This window comes from Rhinoraja longicauda, chromosome 31, assembly GCF_053455715.1.
Source record: "Rhinoraja longicauda isolate Sanriku21f chromosome 31, sRhiLon1.1, whole genome shotgun sequence".
Lineage (NCBI taxonomy): Eukaryota > Metazoa > Chordata > Chondrichthyes > Rajiformes > Arhynchobatidae > Rhinoraja > Rhinoraja longicauda.
Genome location: NC_135983.1, coordinates 24,182,423 through 24,200,989, shown reverse-complemented (window position 1 = coordinate 24,200,989; position 18,567 = coordinate 24,182,423). Strand labels below are relative to the sequence as shown.

General features: G+C 47.4%; 1 protein-coding gene across 1 annotated transcript in view; it reads left to right on the top strand.

Moving 5' to 3' along the window:
* LOC144608287 (pappalysin-1-like) overlaps positions 1 to 18,567 on the top strand; it is a gene marked incomplete at its 5' end in the record, with an annotated part of 275,710 nt that overhangs the window by 113,686 nt on the left and 143,457 nt on the right. Inside the window, 3 exons of the mRNA XM_078425903.1 lie at positions 3,936 to 4,049; positions 9,771 to 9,906; positions 11,578 to 11,791. Coding sequence (XP_078282029.1) covers positions 3,936 to 4,049; positions 9,771 to 9,906; positions 11,578 to 11,791 — 464 coding nt within the window. The remainder of the gene's footprint in view (positions 1 to 3,935; positions 4,050 to 9,770; positions 9,907 to 11,577; positions 11,792 to 18,567) is intronic.

The following is an 18,567-nucleotide window of genomic DNA, read 5'->3' as shown; positions in this document are numbered from 1 at the left end:
ATCCACTGACTTGGCCTCCACAGCCTACTGTGGTAATGAATTCCACAGGTTCTCCACCCTCTGACTAAAGAACAGGTGACATTTCAGATGGTGACCCTTCCTCAGACATAGCCTCGTATATGATCTCAACCCGAAATATCACCTATTCCTTTTCTCCAGAGATGCTGCCCGATCGCTGAGTTACTCCAGTTTTTTTGCGTCTTATCATCGGTTTAAACCAGCATCTGCAATGCCATCCTACACTTTTCTGATGTATCCAGTATAGAATGTGGCAGTTATGCCACATTTAGAGTATTGTGTTCAGTTTTGGTCACCATATGATCGAAACATTTTGTCACGATGTAAAGGGCACAGGGAAGATTTACGAGGATGTTGCCGGAACTCAAGGGGGAGGTTGAGCAGGCTAGGATTCTGTTCCTTGGAGCGCAGGAGGATGAGGGGTGATCTTATCGAAGTGTGCAAAATCATGAGAGGAATAAATTGGGCAAGTGGACAGGGTCTCTTGCCCGGAGTAGGTGAATCATCAATAGACAATAGACAATAGACAATAGGTGCAGGAGGAGGCCATTCGGCCCTTCGAGCCAGCACCACCATTCAATGTGATCATGGCTGATCATTCTCAATCAGTACCCTTGATTCTCAATCATTATCAATGATCAATTCTCAATGATCATTCTCAATCATTCTCAATCATTCTCAATCATTCTCAATCATTATCAATCTTGCCTTCTCCACATACCCCTGACTCCACTATCCTTAAGAGCTCTAACTAGCTCTCTCTTGAATGCATTCAGAGAATTGGCCTCCACTTCCTTCTGAGGCAGAGAATTCCACAGATTCACAACTCTCTAACTGAAAAAGTTTTTCCTCATCTCAGTTCTAAATGGCCTACCCCTTATTCTTAAACTGTGGTCCCTGGTTCTGGACTCCCCCAACATTGGGAACATGTTTCCTGCCTCTGACGTGTCCAACCCCTTAATAATCTTATACGTTTCGACAAGATCCCCTCTCATCCTTCTAAATTCCAGTGTATACAAGCCTAGTCACTCCAGTCTTTCAACATATGACAGTCCCGCCATTCCGGGAATTAACCTAGTAAACCTACGCTGCACGCCCTCAGAACCAGAGGACATAGGTTTAAGGTGGGTGCATGGAATGAGCTGCCGGAGGAGGTAGTCGATTGGTGAGCTTTTGAAAGTCTTGCAATTGGATTCAGACCTATGTATTAATGATGTGAAACAAAGAACGTAGAACAGTACAGCAGAGGAACAGGGGCTTCAGCACACAATGAGTGTGCCGAACATGATGCCAAGACCAACTCTCATCTGGTGGCACATGGTCCACATCCCTCCATTCCCTGCATATCCACGTGCCTATCCTCAAGTCTCTTGCATGCCCACTTCCGTATCTGCCTCCACCACCACTCCCAGCAGCATTTACCACCGTCTGCGTGAAAACACTCCTTTAAACTTTGGCCCTCTCCCCTTAAAGCTGTGCCCTCTGTTACTTGACATTCCCATCCTGCGAAATAGGTCTGGACTGCTTGCCACATCCATGCCTCTCATAATGTTATTTACATGCGTCTATCATGTCTCCCCGTTACATCAGGTCTCCCTGTCACCTCCGACGTTCCAAGTCTGTCCAACCTCTCCCTGTAGCTAACACCACCTATCCCTATAGCTAACACCACCTAATCCAGCCATCCTTCCGGTAAATGGAAACAGTTCGAGGAGGTTCAGCACATTCCACCAATGTATCGGAACACAAAAGTCCTTAACTTGCTGAGATACCATTTGGCATGGCATGGTGCGTTCAATAACACAGCACTCGTTTGCTAAAGTTTCCTCTAACTTTTCCACATCTGTTCATGGATCATGTGCCAAATACACCGGTCAGTCAACTAAACGATGTGAATTGTCTGAAGAAGGGTCTCGTCCCGAAACGTCACCCATTCCTTCTCTCCAGAGATGCTGCCTGGCCCGCTGAGTTACTCCAGCGTTTTGTGTCTGTGTTCGGTGTAAACCAACACCTGGAGTTCCCTCCTACGCAATGTAAATTGCTTATTTTATCCAGAAAACTTAATTACATTATTTCTTTAAGTGGATTAAGCGAGCCGGCTCTCATGTTCCCTCGTCTGTTCAACCATGAATGTTTCCAGATAACCAGTTACTGAGTAACGCTGGTTCTGTTTGACTATTGATCCAAGCCTAAAAGGGAGCTGATATTTGGTTAATTATGCATCCAGAAAGACTGACTGAGTTGTTCTTTCACAGTTCTGGAAAGTACACTGCCAACCTATTAGTGACACAATTAATCCTATCTCAACTGATCTTGCAGTCAAGGACAGCATTTGCAGACGCTGCCTGGTAGTGGCTCCATGTTAGGTGTCAGGAACATCATGAAGTGCAGCTTCAAACATGGCTACCAAAGAATCAAAAGGAAAAAAGCAGAGAAAGGAAAAAATAAAAGGTGGCACAGCGTAGAGCTGCTGCCTTACAGCGCTAGGGACCCGGGTTCAATCCTGACTACGGGTGCTGTCTGTGAGGAGTTTGTACGTCCTCCCCCTGACCCGCGTGGGTTTTCTCCAGGTGCTCCCGCACTCTGAAGGCGTACCCACCAGTTTGTAGCTTAATTGGCATGGTATATTGGGATGGCTGTTCTGCCCACAGCCACAAATCACTACAGAGAGTGGTGAAGACAGCACAGCACACCACTGGCAACTGTCTCCCGGCCATTCAGGACATTCTCTACCGGCGGTGCCTGCGGAAGGCACGCAGCATCATCGAGGACCACAGCCACCCAGCACGCAGGCTGTTCTCCTTGTTACCGTCAGGCAGACGATTCAGGAGTATGGCTGCACATACCACCAGACTTAAGAACAGTTTCTACCATCAGGCCATCAGGCTTCTGAACTCATAAACACATTTCAAATCATATATGTTGATTATTTTTAATATTGTCTTTTTACCTATTTTTAAGATTGTCTTTTTACCTATTTTTAAGATTGTCTTTTTACCTCACTAATGTCATTTTGTAAATCTTATTTATCCTTGGAATATTACTGCTGAGGTGACCCGTTGTCTTGTCAAATACATTTCATTGTACCGTTGACACTGTGTCAACCTACATATGACAACTAAAATTTATTATTATTTATTATTATAAATGCAAAACTGTCCCCAGTGGGTGTAGGTCGGTGTTAATGTGTGGGGATCGCTAGTCGGTGTGTGGACTCGGTGGGCCGAAGGGCCTGTTTCCGTGCGGTATCTCTAAACTAAACCAAACCAAAATCGAATTGCTCATGCTCCAGAACTACAGGAGGTGGTCCCAAGGAGATGTCACTGTGGGAAAGGCAGATAGCTTGTAACGAGTGCACCATTGCAACTGTTACTTCCATCGTTGTCCCGACGAGCCGTCTGGCTGAGGGGAGGGTATCGACAGCCAGTGTAATTTGGCACTGCCCAGGTAGTTTCCATAATCTGAACTCAACCTAGTCAAATGCACTTCGGAACTCTGGCTAGATTTGCAAAGTAGAGTAGCGGCACGGTGGCGCAGCGGTAGAGTTGCTGCCTTACAGCGAATGCAGCGCCGGAGACTCAGGTTCGATCCCGACTACGGGCGCCGTCTGTACGGAGTTTGTACCTTCTCCCCGTGACCTGCGTGGGTTTTCTCCGAGATCTTCGGTTTCCTCCCACACTCCAAAGACGTACAGGTATGTAGGTTAATTGACTGGGTAAACGTTAAAATTGTCCCTAGTGGGTGTAGGATAGTGTTAATGTGCGGGGATCGCCGGGCGGCGCGGACTCGGTGGGCCGAAGGGCCTGTTTCCTCGCTGTATCTCTAAATCTAAAATCTAGATATCTTGCCACTTGGCTGAAGTTTGCTTTCCCAGTCACTTTGCTGATTATAAGTGGACGCATGTGTTCTCTCTTCAGGCGTGCAAGACTCGAGTTCTCGATATGTCAGATGGAGTGTCTCAGTATGCCTGGTTCCCTTGCGTGGAAGCCATTCACAGTATTCCGTACCACCCTACAAACTACTGGCTAAAGGTAGGTGGATTTCACTGGAGGGGACTTGGGGAGTTTACTGCTACGGACCAAACACACGCGTACTGTGTGCATGTAAGCAGTTTTTTTGGTAATTATCTGGATACAAGGAAGTGCAGGTGCCGGTTTACCAAAAACAAAAGACACAAAGTGCTGGAGTAACTCAGCGGGTCAGCCAGCATCACTGGAGAAAAAGGATGGATGATGTTTTGGTTCTTGACCCCTTTTCAAACTATCTACCTCATTGGAGAACATGGATACAAGGATGAAGAGGTGTGTAGAAAGGAACTGCAGATGCTGGTGTATGCCGAAGATAGACACAAAGTGCTGGAGTACTTCAGCGTGTCAGGCGGCATCTCTGGAGAAAAAGGATGGGTGACTTCTCGGATCGGGACACTTCTTCAGCCTGCTTTATGTGGAAATGATTTCAGTGGGACAGGAACAGGGTCAGGAAACTATGGGTCAGCCATGGCATTTCTGCTTATGGATTTTGGACAGAAGGTAAAACTGGGCCCTGTGGGGCTGGAGATAAGGTTGGAGGCAGCCAGCCAGAAGTGATAAAATCAAGGAGGTTCTGAGAGATAATTTGGCAGTTTGAAGAAGAGTCTCGACTCTAAACGCCACCCATCTTTTTTCTCCAGAGATGTTGCCTGACCCGCTGAGTTACTCCACCACTTTGTGTCTATCACGAATGAAGAAGGGTCCCAGCCCAAAACATCACCTGTCCATGTTCTCCAAATATGCTGCCTGACTCAGTGCCTTTCTTAGTAATTATTTGTCAGCCGCCCAAAACAGTCAGCCATTTTATCTGCCACCTGCAGGGCAGCATGGTGGCACGGCCGGTCGAGCCGCTAACCTCACAGGGCCAGAGGGAGGCCTGGGTTCCATCCTCACCGGGGGGCCCTGTATGTGTGGAGCTGGCTCATTCACTCTTGTGACCGTCAGGGCTGCTCCTGGCCAGCTCCCAACTCCCAAAGACAAGTGGGTTGTCTTTCAACAGTCTGAAGAAGGGTCTCGACCCGAAACGTCACCCATTCCTTCTCTCCAGGGAGGCTGCCTGTCCCGCTGAGTTACTCCAGCATTTTGTGTCCACCTTCGGTTTTAAACCCGCATCTGCAGTTCCTTCCGACACGGGACAAGTGGGTTGGCAGGTTAGCTGGAAATTGCCCCTGCCAAGGAGGGGAGCAAGATCATCTGGGAGGAGTGCATTAGTTCGTGGGAAGGTTAAAAAATTGGGGACTAATGTCGTGCAAATGGGTCGTGAAACGTGGTCTGTTTCCATGCTGTGTCCTCCCATGACCCTGTGACTCAGAGCATATGGTGCTGCGTTGTGATATGGCATATCACAGAGACATATTTTAAGCCAGCATCATATATGAGTCATAGAGTCATGGAGATAATTTCTCCACTACTTCACATCAGAGTGCAGCTTTAACCTGACACTCTAATTTAGTTTAGTTCAGAGAAACAGCATGACTACTAACAATGATGTCAACACAAACATCACCACATGAACACAACAAACAGCGACCCACGGCCGGGATCTAGTTTAGAGATGCAGATACCGCGCGGAAACGGGCCCTTCGGTTCACCGGGTCCGCGCCGACCAGCGATCCCCGCGCATTAACACTCGGGACAATTTCACATTTACACCGAGCCAATTCACCTACAAACCCGTGCGGCTTTGGAGTGTGGGAGGTAATCCGGAGATCCCAGAGAAAACCCACGCGGGTCACGGGGAGGACGTGCAAACTCCGCGCAGACAGCACCCGTGGTCGGGATCGAACGCAGGTCTCTGGCGCTGAAAACGCTGTCAGGTGGCAACTCACCAATCTAATTGTGAATATTGACACAGTCCTGCAAGTGTCCTTTGAATAGTGGTGCACCTCCGGCAAAACTGTACAAATATTGACATAGAAACATAGAAAATAGGTGCAGGAGTAGGCCATTCGGCCCTTCGAGCCTGCACCGCCATTCAATATGATCATGGCTGATCATCCAGCTCAGTAGCCTGTACCTGCCTTCTCTCCATACCCCCTGATCCCTTTAGCAAAAAGGGCCACATCTAACTCCCTCTTAAATATAGCCAATGAACTGGCCTCAACTACCTTCTGTGGCAGAGAATTCCACAGACTCACCACTCTCTGTGTGAAGAAATGTTTTCTCATCTCGGTCCTAAAAGACTTCCCCCTTATCCTTAAGCTGTGACCCCTGGTTCTGGACTCCCCCAACATCGGGAACAATCTTCCCGCATCTAGCTTCTCCAACCCCTTAAGAATTTTATATGTTTCTATAAGATCCCCCCTCAGTCTTCTAAATTCCAGCGAGTACAAGCCCAGTCTATCCAGTCTTTCCTCATATGAAAGTCCCGCCATCCCAGGGATCAATCTGGTGAACCTTCTCTGTACTCCCTCTAAGGCAAGAACGTCTTTCCTCAGGTTAGGAGACCAAAACTGCACCCAATACTCCAGGTGCGGTCTCACCAAGGCCCTGTACACGCCGGACAAGAGTCTATGGGCACAGGCACGTTCCTGACCATCTTGTACAAATACTGACACTCTTGGTGACATTGAATATTTACATCCCCGTTGGATTTCTGCAAATATCTGGTACACGGCTTGTGACACCCCCGTCTTCAAATGTTGTCTCGTTCCCGGTGGAACTCTGTAAATAGTCACAATCTGAGTCACACCTTATAATACTGATACACTTCCATTGTGATTACAGACTCTATGAGCATCCCCCAGCGCTAGAGAACAAAGACCTCTTTAAGATAGTATCAGCTTTCTCAAATGAAACTTGCCTTCACTGCAGATGAGTTTTGAGTTTGAGTTTGAGTTTATTCTCACGGGAGCCGAGGTAGACAATAGACAATAGACAATAGACGCAGGAGTAGGCCATTCGGCCCTTCGAGCCAGCACCGCCATTCAATGCGATTATGGCTGATCATTCTCAATCAGTACCCCATTCCTGCCTTCTCCCCATACCCCCTGACTCCGCTATCTTTAAGAGGTCTATCTAGCTCTCTCTTGAAAGCATCCAGAGAATTGGCCTCCACTGCCTTCTGAGGCAGAGAATTCCACAGATTTACAACTCTCTGACTGAAAAAGTTTTTCCTCATCTCCGTTCTAAATGGCCTACCCCTTATTCATAAACTGTGGCCCCTGGTTCTGGACTCCCCCAACATTGGGAACATGTTTCCTGCCTCTAATGTGTCCAATCCCTTAATATTCTTATATGTTTCAAGAAGATCCCCTCTCATCCTTCTAAATTCCAACGTATGGCAGCCTAGTCGCTCCAGTCTTTCAACGTACGACAGTCCCGCCATTCTGGTAATTAATCTAGTGAACCTACGCTGCACGCCCTCAATGGCAAGGTACATTGAAAAGTTTTTGTTGCATGCTAACCAGTCAGCGGAAAGACAGTACATGATTGCAAATGGAGCCATCCACAGTGTACAGATACAGGATGAAGGGAATAACGTGAATACTGTTTAGTGCAAGATAAAGCCAGTAAAGTTCGATCAAAGGTAGAGATAGTCCGATGGTCTCCAATGAGGGAGATAGTCGTTCAGAACTGCTCTCTAGTTGTTGGTTCAGTTTTTTTTTAAAGAAATATGCTAGCAAAGATATTAATAAAGAAGAAATTGATGTCCTGATATGTACTCTGAGATGCTATGCAGGATATAAGAGACACACACTTCTAAGACACGGTAGCGCAGCGGGCGGCACGGTAGCGCAGCGGTAGAGTTGCTGCTTTACAGCGAATGCAGCGCCGGAGACTCAGGTTCGATCCTGACTACGGGTGCTGCTCTGTAAGGAGTTTGTACGTTCTCCCCGTGACCTGCGTGGGTTTTCTCCGAGATCTTCGGTTTCCTCCCACACTCCAAAGACGTACAGGTATGTAGGTTAATTGGCTGGGTAAAAATGTAAAAATTGTCCCTAGTGTGTGTAGGATAGTGTTAATGTACGGGGATCGCTGGGCGGCACGGACTTGGTGGGCCGAAAAGGCCTGTTTCCGGCTGTATATATATGATATGATGATGATATGATTTATTGCACCAATAATCAGAGCAAAAACTGATACCTTGATTCCCTCCTTTTGTAAGTTGGATCACGATAATTTGTTCCTGCAGTAATAAATAAGTGTGTGTCTCTTATAAGTTCTTCATAGCATCCCAAAGTGCATATGAGAACATCAATTTCTTTATTTATTGATATCTATGCTACTATACTTCTTAAAAATACAACAGCATCGTCCTACCTCTACCAGGGAGCAGTGCTGAACTACTATCTACCTCCTTGGTGGCCCTCGGACTATCCTTGATCTGACTTTGCTGGCTTTACTTTGCCCTCAACGTTATTCCCTTATCATGTGTTCATGCACTGTAAATGGCTCGATTGCAATCAATAGACAATAGACAATAGACAATAGGTGGAGGAGGAGCCAACACCACCATTCAATGTGATCATGGCTGATCATTCTCAATCAGTACCCCATTCCTGTCTTCTCCCCATACCCCCTGACTCCGCTATCCTTAAGAGCTCTATCTAGCTCTCTCTTGATTGTATTCAGAGAATTGGCCTCCACTGCCCTCTGAGGCAGAGAATTCCACAGATTCACAACTCTCTGACTGAAAACGTTTTTCCTCATCTCTGTTCTAAATGGCCTACCCCTTATTCTTAAACTGTGGCCCCTGGTTCTGGTCTCTCCCAACATTGGGAACATGTTTCCTGCCTCTAACGTGTCCAACCCCTTAATAATCTTATACGTTTCGATAAGATCCCCTCTCATCCTTCTAAATTCCAGTGGATACAAGCCCAGTCGCTCCAGTCTTTCAACATATGTCCATTGTCTTTCTGCTGACTAGTTAGCACGCAACAAAAATTCTTTCACAGGTGACAATGAATTAAACTGACTGAACTGAACTGAAAACCATGCTTGTGTCAAGAAATCCTAAACATATTCAGTGTCTTGAGGCAGACCACAAAAGGAAAATCAGGAAGCTGACTTTATTCATCATTCTTATGATCTCCTTTGTACATGCGAAAGGGCTTCACAGCTGCATATACACGTCAACCAATTTATGTAGAGCAATGTCCTGGAAATAGAATCAAACACGCTGAAAGAATTTGATGGAAAAACCCACGTTATACCACACAGAGAAAAGGAATGGGTGATTAGTACGGGTGTGAGAGGCGATGGAGAGAAGGCGGATGGAGAATGGGGTTGGGAGGGAGAGATAGATCAGCCGCGATTGAATGGTGTAGTAGACTTGATGGGTTGAATGGCCTCATTCTACTCCTATCACTTATGAACTTATGAACCGATGTTATTTTTCCTCGTAACATTCCCAACCCCTTTACTCTTGGACAGAATCTAACAGCGCCAGAGACCTGGGTTCGATCCTGACCTCAGGCACTGTCTGTGTGGAGTTTGCACGTTCTCCCCGTGGGCTTCCTCTGGGTCGCTCCGCTTTCCTCCCACATCCCAAAGGCGTGCGAGTCTGTAGGTTAATTGCCCCCTCCTCCCCCGCCCGCAAATTGCCCCTGGTGTGGAGGGAGTGGATGCGAAAGTGGGATAGCATAGAACTGGCGTGAACGGGTGGCTGATGGTCGGTGAGGACTCGGTGGGTCGAAGGGGCGATTTTCCACGCTGTATCTCTGAACGAAACTAAACTAAACTAAACACTAATCCTTATCAACTTTTCTTCTCCCTAATGAGGCCTACTTTGCTCAGCCGATGGTGGCTGTCGCAGTCATTGTTCACCTGGCTACCGACGGACTTAACATCATAGATCAAAAGCAAGAATCAATCGCAGTTCAGTTGGTTGACACAAAGGATCAGAATCATGACCTGGGTAAGTCTGTTTTTCCACAAAAGCACAAAGGGATCATATTTAGAAAGGATGTCGTTATCTCCAGGCCTGAAGGAAGTTCAAATGGCTCAATTAGTGGAGTGGTCCCAGGGCGCTGGACCACAAGGATATACTTTGGGAATGTAACCCTGAACAAAGAGCAGCAAATGAAAGGGGTGAAAGGAAAACCAAGTGAAACCTCTCGCTTTCCCACTCACACACACACACACACGCACGCACGCACGTACACACACACACACACACACACACACACACACACACGCTGGCACACACACACACACACACACACACACACACACACACACTGGCACACACACACGGACACATACAGGCACACACACGCACACACACACACACACTGACACACACACACGCACACATACAGGCACACACACACACACAGGCACACACAGGCACACACACGCACACACACAGGCACACACAGGCACACACAGGCACATCCGGTTAACTACACATGCACACATGCAAGTGCACATGCACACACATGTACACACGCAAATACACGCATATACGCATGCATATATGCACACACACAAACACACGCACGCGCATGTGCACGCACGCACATACACACACAAACCTACGCACACACATGTACACGCACCACATAGATACACAAATACAAGCAAATGTGCATAAATGCACGCATAAACACATGCACGCGCAGGCACACACACACACATGCACACACACAATTCCCTTGGGTCACTGTGTAAAAAACACGCACACACACACACAAACACACGCGCTTCTTCAAGCCACTGCCGCCCAATATTTAAATCCCACCTTCACTTTCCCATTGAGGCACAGTGAATTCTATGTCGCACTAACAGCACAAGAGGTCGGAAAGGGAAATGAGCCATCTTTAATTAGTAGGTCACAGATGTGAATGGGGGGAAAAGTGGCACTGGTATTTGGACAGGAATGGGAGGAGAGGTGACACTGGCATTTGGACAGGAATGGGGGGTAGAGGTGGCAGTGGCATTTGGAAAGGAATGGGGGGAGAGGTGGCACTGGCATTTGGACAGGAATGGGGGGGGGGGGGGTAGAGGTGGCACTGGCGTTTGGACAGGAGGACACTTTTAATGGTAGATCATCTGTCTGTCGTGAATCAAATTGTAAGACGAGCCCGCTTTCGCCCTGCACTAAACCTGTGGGGTTTCGGAGGTTCTCCTGTGCGTGGCTCGCATCCATTGCATTTCCAGGGACATCTGCTCGAGCTTCTCACAGCCACCCGAAGGAAAAGAATGCCATCACTGCCGAAAAGGTTTTGTTTAATTAGTGCACGCCAAAAATAGCAGGCAGGTATGATGTGAGATGCAGCAACCCAATGGCAGATGGCTAGATTTATGAACTTGGGGGAGGAGGGGGGGGGGGGGGTGGGATACCATTGCAAAATCCTATGCAACACCATTTTACTTGTTCCTGATCTTTTATAAACTCTGAAAACCGTGTTCTTGTCTTCTCCAACGCATTGAAAATAAAGACATTTTCTCCATTTCAATACCGTCGGGTTAAATGTTTTTTTTTTTTTTCTCCCCTTGAATGAAGTTCTTGCGGTTGCAAAGACCGCGATGCCTTTCTGATCTCTAATGACTGGTGTTTGTCTCCCCCGCCTTTTGTCTTCCGCAGGAATGCACGTCTTGAAATGTTGGAACAACCCCCTCGTTATCCCCGTCATTCACGACCTCAGCAAGCCGTTCTACAGGACCGCGGCCATCCTAATTACCTTCCGTTCTTACTTCATCGCCATCTCTGGGGTGGCCTTGCGTTCCTTCCACAACTTTGATCCCATCACAATTAGTAGCTGCCAAAGCAGTGAGATGTACAATCCAGTGGAGCAGAGGTGAGGCTGGATAGCACCTTCTTTTTAACTTTGTGTTCACCAGTGGGGTTTCCCAGATGAAATAATGATGTTGGCAGAATCCAATCCTTCAGCCGTCAATCCTTCAGCCGCTGATTCCCAATCTGCACGACTGGGGACTGGGAGAGGTTTTCTTTTAGTAGTGAAATAACTGCAGACGCTGGTACAAATCGAAGGGAGGCACACAATGGTAGAGTAACTCAGCAGGTCAGGCAGCATCTCTGGAGAGGAGGGAATGGCTGCGCCTTGCATCTTGTGATACATTACAAAAGTTAGACATTACATTACATTACAGAACTTTATTGTCATTCGGTTTAAACACCGAATCAAATTAGTGTTCGCAGTGCAGACAATTATTCCATCAGACTGAGAGATCTTATCGAAACGTATAAGATTATTAAGGGGTTGGACACGTTAGAGGCAGGAAACATGTTCCCAATGTTGGGGGAATCCAGAACAAGGGGCCACAGTTTAAGAATAAGGGGTAGGCCATTTAGAACTGAGATGAGGAAAAACTTTTTCAGTCAGAGAGTTGTGAATCTGTGGAATTCTCTGCCTCAGAAGGCAGTGGAGGCCAATTCTCTGAATGCATTCAAGAGAGAGCTGGATAGAGCTCTTAAGGATAGCGGAGTCAGGGGGTATGGGGAGAAGGCAGGAACGGGGTACTGATTGAGAATGATCAGCCATGATCACATTGAATGGCGGTGCTGGCTCGAAGGGCCGAATGGCCTCCTCCTGCACCTATTGTCTATTGTCTATTGTCTCGACCCGAAACGTCACCCATTCCTTCGCTCCAGAGATGCTGCCTGACCCGCTGAGTTACTCCAGCATTTTGTGATACCTTCGGAAGAGTTTTTTAAAAAAAGTCTTTCAAGAAGACAATACAACAACAAAATTGTCCCATCGGGACCGACGCAAAAAGGCCACAGATAGACGCACAAAACTGAGGCGTGAGAACCAGGGGACATAGGTTTAAGGATAAAGGGGGAAAAATGGGATAAGAATCTGAGGGGTAACTTTTTCACACAGAGGGTGGTGGGGGTATGGACCGAGCTGCCGGAGGAGGTGGTTGAGGCACCATTTAAGAAACATTTAGACAGGTACATGGATAGGGCAGGTTTAGAGGGATGTGGGCCAAACGCAGGCAGGTGGGACTAGTGTAGATGGGCCATGTTGGTTAGTGTGGGCTAGTTGGGCCAAAGGGCCTGTTGCGTTAGGCTCTGTGGCTCTGACAACTTTGTACGCTGGAGCAATTCAGCGGGTCAGGCTGCATCTCCGGGCAAATAGGACCGTGACGTTTCAGGGCAGAACCCTTCCAAACGTCACCTGTTCCTTTTCTCCAGAGACGCTGCCCGGCCCACTGAGTAGCTCCAACACTCTGTGTCTGTCTTCGATATAAACCAGCATCTGCAGTTCCTTCATGCGCAAAAGTCAACAGGTTCAATTTGGGGTTCTGTACTGAGCTGAGTGCCCTGGATCATGAGTCCTGATTACCCTTCCTGGCCTTAGTACCCCAAGCTTGGCACTAGCGTGGAGAAAAATAACAGGGCAGACTTTCTATTGCCTAACATAGAGGTGTACAACATCATTCGAGGAATAGTCTCTTGCCCAGAGTAGGAGAATTGAGAACCATTTATCATAGGTTTAAGGTGAAGGGGGAAAAATTTAATAAGAATGTGAGGGGTAATTTTTTCACACAAAGGGTGGTGTGTGTATGGAATGAGCTGCCGGAGGAGGTAGTTGAGTCAGGTACTATCTCAACATTTAAGAAACATTTGGACAGGTACATGGATAGAATAGAGGGATATGGGGCAAATGCAGGTAGGTGGGGCTAGTGTAGATGGGACATGTTGGTCGGTGTGGGCAAGGTGGGAGTAGTGTAGATGGGACATGTTGGTCGGTGTGGGCAAGGTGGGCCAAAGGGCCTGTTTCATCACTGTATGGCTCTATGATTCAGACAACTTCGGCCTCCTGTTCCAGACTTGGACACCAGCTTCCAACCAGAGTCTAGTTCCTAGCACATCACCCAGACCCAGCTCATAGAGCAGCGTACATCTACCCATGTGCAGTTGGCCCATGTGCTGACACAATAGTCCTGACAGGCAGTAAAATCCCATCCCCACGTTGCCAACTGCCCAAGCTGTCAGCATTATAGAAAGACTTTGGCTCACTTAAAGAGAAGTTTTAAAAAAAGCACACTTACCACCCAACAACCAACTCCCTACCTACCCCCTGCCCTGCACACATGCGCACACACACGCACACGCACACATGTGCACGCGCACCATCACACACGCACACACACTCGCACACGCTCACGCACGCACATGCACAGACACACACACACACGCACACGCACACATGTGCACACGCACCATTACACACGCACACACACTCGCACATGCTCACGCACGCATGCACATGCACAGACACAGACACACGCACACACGCGCACACGCACAGACACACGCACACACGCACACACGCACACACGCACACACGCGCACAGGCACACACGCACACACGCACACACACACACACACACTCCAAAGACGTACAGGTTTGTAGGTTAATTGGCTTAGTATCAGTGTAAATTGTCCCTAAGGTGGTGTAAGTGTGTGGGGATCGCTGGTCAGTGTGGACTCGGTGGGCCGAAGGGCCTGTTTCCGCGCTGTATCTTTAAACTAAACTAAACATTGTGAAACTGGAAGGAATGTGTACTGCAATGAAGTTCCCATTTAGTTAGAACTAGATCAAGTGGACCCAAACCTCTACTACATTGGTACAGCACCCACTCCCCCTCCGCTCCCCTCTCCCCCCTCCCCCCCCCTCCCCTCCCCCTCCTCCCCCCTCAACCCCCATTATCCTCCTTCTTCCCCCCCTCCATCCACTCCCACCCCCTCCCTCCCTCCCTCCCCCTCCCTAGGAGATAGATTTAAACTTTAAAATGTGAATAACTTTAAAAATATAACACCGATTTCAACGAAACGTCTTCCATTAGCACCAAAGAGACGACGGTGAGTAAGGTGGGCCTAAAATTGCCGCGCTATCGTGCACCGTTTTGGCCGCAGTTCAGGAGCAAACGGACGAACAAACGAGCGTTTTAGTACATGGATATCATCACAAGTTGGAGAAAGGCAGATTGTGGACTCTGAGATTTATTGATAACACAGATGGGTGAACTGAAGGCATGAAAGATAGACACAAAAAGCTGGAGTAACTCAGCGGGACAGGCAGCATCTCTCTCGAGAGAGAGAGAAGGAATGGGCGACGTTTCGGGTCGAGACCCTTCCTCAGGCTTGTTAGGGATAAGGGAAATGAGAGATATAGGTGATGATGTAGAGAGAAAAAGAACAGTGAATGAAAGATAAGCAACGAAGTAATGATGATGAAGGACATAGGCCATTGCAAGCTGTTTGTTCGGTGCAAAGGAGAAGCTGGTGCATCTTGGGTGGGGGAGGGATAGAGAGGGAGGGAATGCCGGGGCTACCTGAAGTGAGAGGAATCAATATTCATGCCACTGGGCTGTCAGCCTTGCAATGTGAAAAGGTTACCTGTTGTGAACTGTGATCTACTCCTACTTACATCACATTAGAGTGGTGATATCTTCTGTGTGTGTGTGGTAATTGTACAGTCAAGGAAAATCCATAATACTTCATTTCAAGGGGAAGTGAACTCATGAGTTAACTAACTTTATAAGGGGCGGCGCGGGGAGAAGGCGGGAGAATGATGTTGGGAGGGGGAGATGGATCAGCCGTGATCGAATGGCGGAGTAGACTTGATGGAGCCGAGTGGCCTAATTCTGCTCCTATCATTTATGAAGGTCACTGATTTGGCGACCTGGAAGATTTTGGTTCTCGGAACAATGGATCTTGGACTCTGCCACCCTCTCTCTCTCTCTATCGCAAACCTGAGTCTGATTGAATAACCTGTCACTGTGTTAAATTTCGGGGCAATGTCAGCCAGCATTGAAGGAAGTGCAGATCATTTGATGTGTTGTTGTTTCTGAAAAGGTTCATTAACTTGACACCTTGTGAGGCCGCCATTGGTGGAGCGGGAGCGCGTGGCCGCTGGCTGGGTGAGGTCACGTGGGGCGTGGGGCGTGACGTCACCCTTTGTCCCTTATTTGGGAGTGAGGAAGTTGGCAACCCTATCGTCACTGTACCTCGGCACACGTGTCAATAAACTAAACTGAACTGAAATTGTTGTTTAAACTGATCGCCGTTTCTCTACCGGTCGACCTGCAGTTTCTAATCCCCTGCTCGGTGTTTCGCAGCCTTTGTTCATATTGTTTAGGCATGGCGGTGGTACCACCCCAGTGAAAGGGCCTCACAGTATTCATGGTACCCGCATAGTGGCTTGTGTGACCTGATACCTCGTGCCTAACACGATAGAGGATACTTTGGAATCGCACCGCTGTGAACTGTTTATGTATGTGCTGTTATGTTTGAGTGCCATTGTATGTTCGTTCTTAGTACCTGAACTGATGTACAGCACTTTGGTCAATGTGGGTTGTTTTTAAATGAGCTATACAAATAAAATTGACTTGACTTAGAGATTTAAAGCACAACAACAGTCCATTTGACCCAATAGTCCCATGCTCCAATCGAAATTCCTCCAATCACTTTTAATCTAACTGTCAAAGTACACTTCTATTCATGTCATAGAAACTCAGAAACATAGAAAATAGGTGCAGGAGGAGGCCATTTGGCCGTTCGAGCCAGCACCGCCATTCATTGTGATCAATGGCTGATCATCCACAATCAGTAACCCGTGCCTGCCTTCTCCCCATACCCCTTGATTCCACTAGCCCCTAGAGCTCTATCCAACTCTCTTTTAAATTCATCCAGAGAATTGGCCTCCACTGCCCTCTGTGGCAGAGAATTCCACAAATTCACAACTCTCTGGGTGAAAAGGTTTCTTCTCACCTCAGTTTTAAATGGCCTCCCCTTTATTCTTAGACTGTGTCTCCATTGTACGGTCTGAAGAAGGGTCCCGACCCTGAACGTCACCCATTCCTTCTCCCCGGAGAGGCTGCCTGTCCCGTTGAGTTACTCCAGCATTTTGTGTCTATCCTCCATTATATGCTTATCTAACTTCCTGCTGAACACATCTATGTTGTTCGCCACGATTACCATCGCGTGAGTAAGATTTATGTTATGCCCACTCTCAATGAAGGAATTCCTCCTGAATTCCCTCTTGCTTTTATTGATGATCATCTTATAGCCATTGGCCCCTAAATTTGTACTCAAGTCAAGTCAACTTTATTTGTCACATACATATACAAGATGTGCAGTGAAATGAAAGTTGCAACGCATGCGGATTGTGCTAAAACTACAAAACAGAATAGAAAAAAACATTAACACAATAAATAAGTTAATACAGTAAATTAAATGAATCCCTGGTGATATGAGAGTTAACAGTCCTGATGGCCTGAGGGAAGAAACTCCATCTCATCCTCTCTGTTTTCACAGCGTGACAGCGGAGGCGTTTGCCTGACCGTAGCAGCTGGAACAGTCCGTAGCTGGGGTGGTAGGGGTCCCCCATAATGTTGCTGGCTCTGGATCTGCACCTCCTGATGTGTAGGTCCTGCAGGGGGGCGAGTGTAGTTCCCATGGTGCGTTCAGCCGAACGCACTACTCTCCGCAGAGCTTTCCTGTCCTGGGCAGAGCTGTTCCCAAACCAGATTGTGATGTTTCCGGACAAAATGCTTTCTACAGCCCCAGACTAGAAGCACTGTAGGATCCTCAGAGAGACTCTGAATTTCCTCAACTGTCTGAGGTGGTAAAGGCACTGCCTTGCCTTACTCATGTTGTGCCCATTCTCAATAAAGGAATTCCTCCTGAATTCCTTCTTGCTTTTATTGATGATTATCTTATCGTCATTGGCCCCTAAATTTGCACTCTTGTCAGATTGGAACTATTATATGGTCACTGCCAATTCTATCATACCCATTTATGATCTCACATTTCCATCAGTCTGTACCTCAGCCTGTAGGAACTTAAAGAGCCTTAGAATTAGGGTGGCACGGTGGCTCAGTGGTAGAGCTACTGCCTTACAGCGCCTGAGAACCGGGTTCGATCCTGGCTACGGGTGCTTGTATGTACGGAGTTTGTAAGTTCTCCCCGTGACCTGCGTGGGGTTTCCTCCCACACTTCAAAGACGTACAGGTTTGTAGGTTAATTGGCTTGGTATAAATGTAAAAACAGTGTCCCTAGTGTGTGTAGGTTAGCGTTAATGTGAGGGAATCACTGGTCGGCGCACACTGGAATTTAGAAGGATGAGAGAGGATCTTATCGAAACATATAAGATTATTAAGGGATTGGACACGCTAGAGGCAGGAAACATGTTCCCGATGTTGGGGGAGTCCAGAACCAGGGGCCACAGTTTAAGAATAAGCAGTAGGCCATTTAGTGCCTTATTTTTCTTGTTCCACCAAACCACGTTGTTCTACCAACAGGGATATAATTGTATTCAAGTTCAATTCAACAGCCTGCTTTTTGACAGATACACCTGTCAAAAGTAATTCTACTTCAATACGATTCCCATTAAGTGCAGGAACGCTAAAATGGATATTTGGGCGGATAAGGGATTTTTTGGCACGTGCCTTGGAGCATGTGCACTGATTGATGTGGCATCAATCAGGGCATGTGTTCACTTCACTGTTGCAATGGTTCTTCAAGCACACATTGAATATGTGAATTCTGAAGATCTTGCTGAGTAGAATACAAGAAGTGCAATGTTGCCAGGAAAATCTA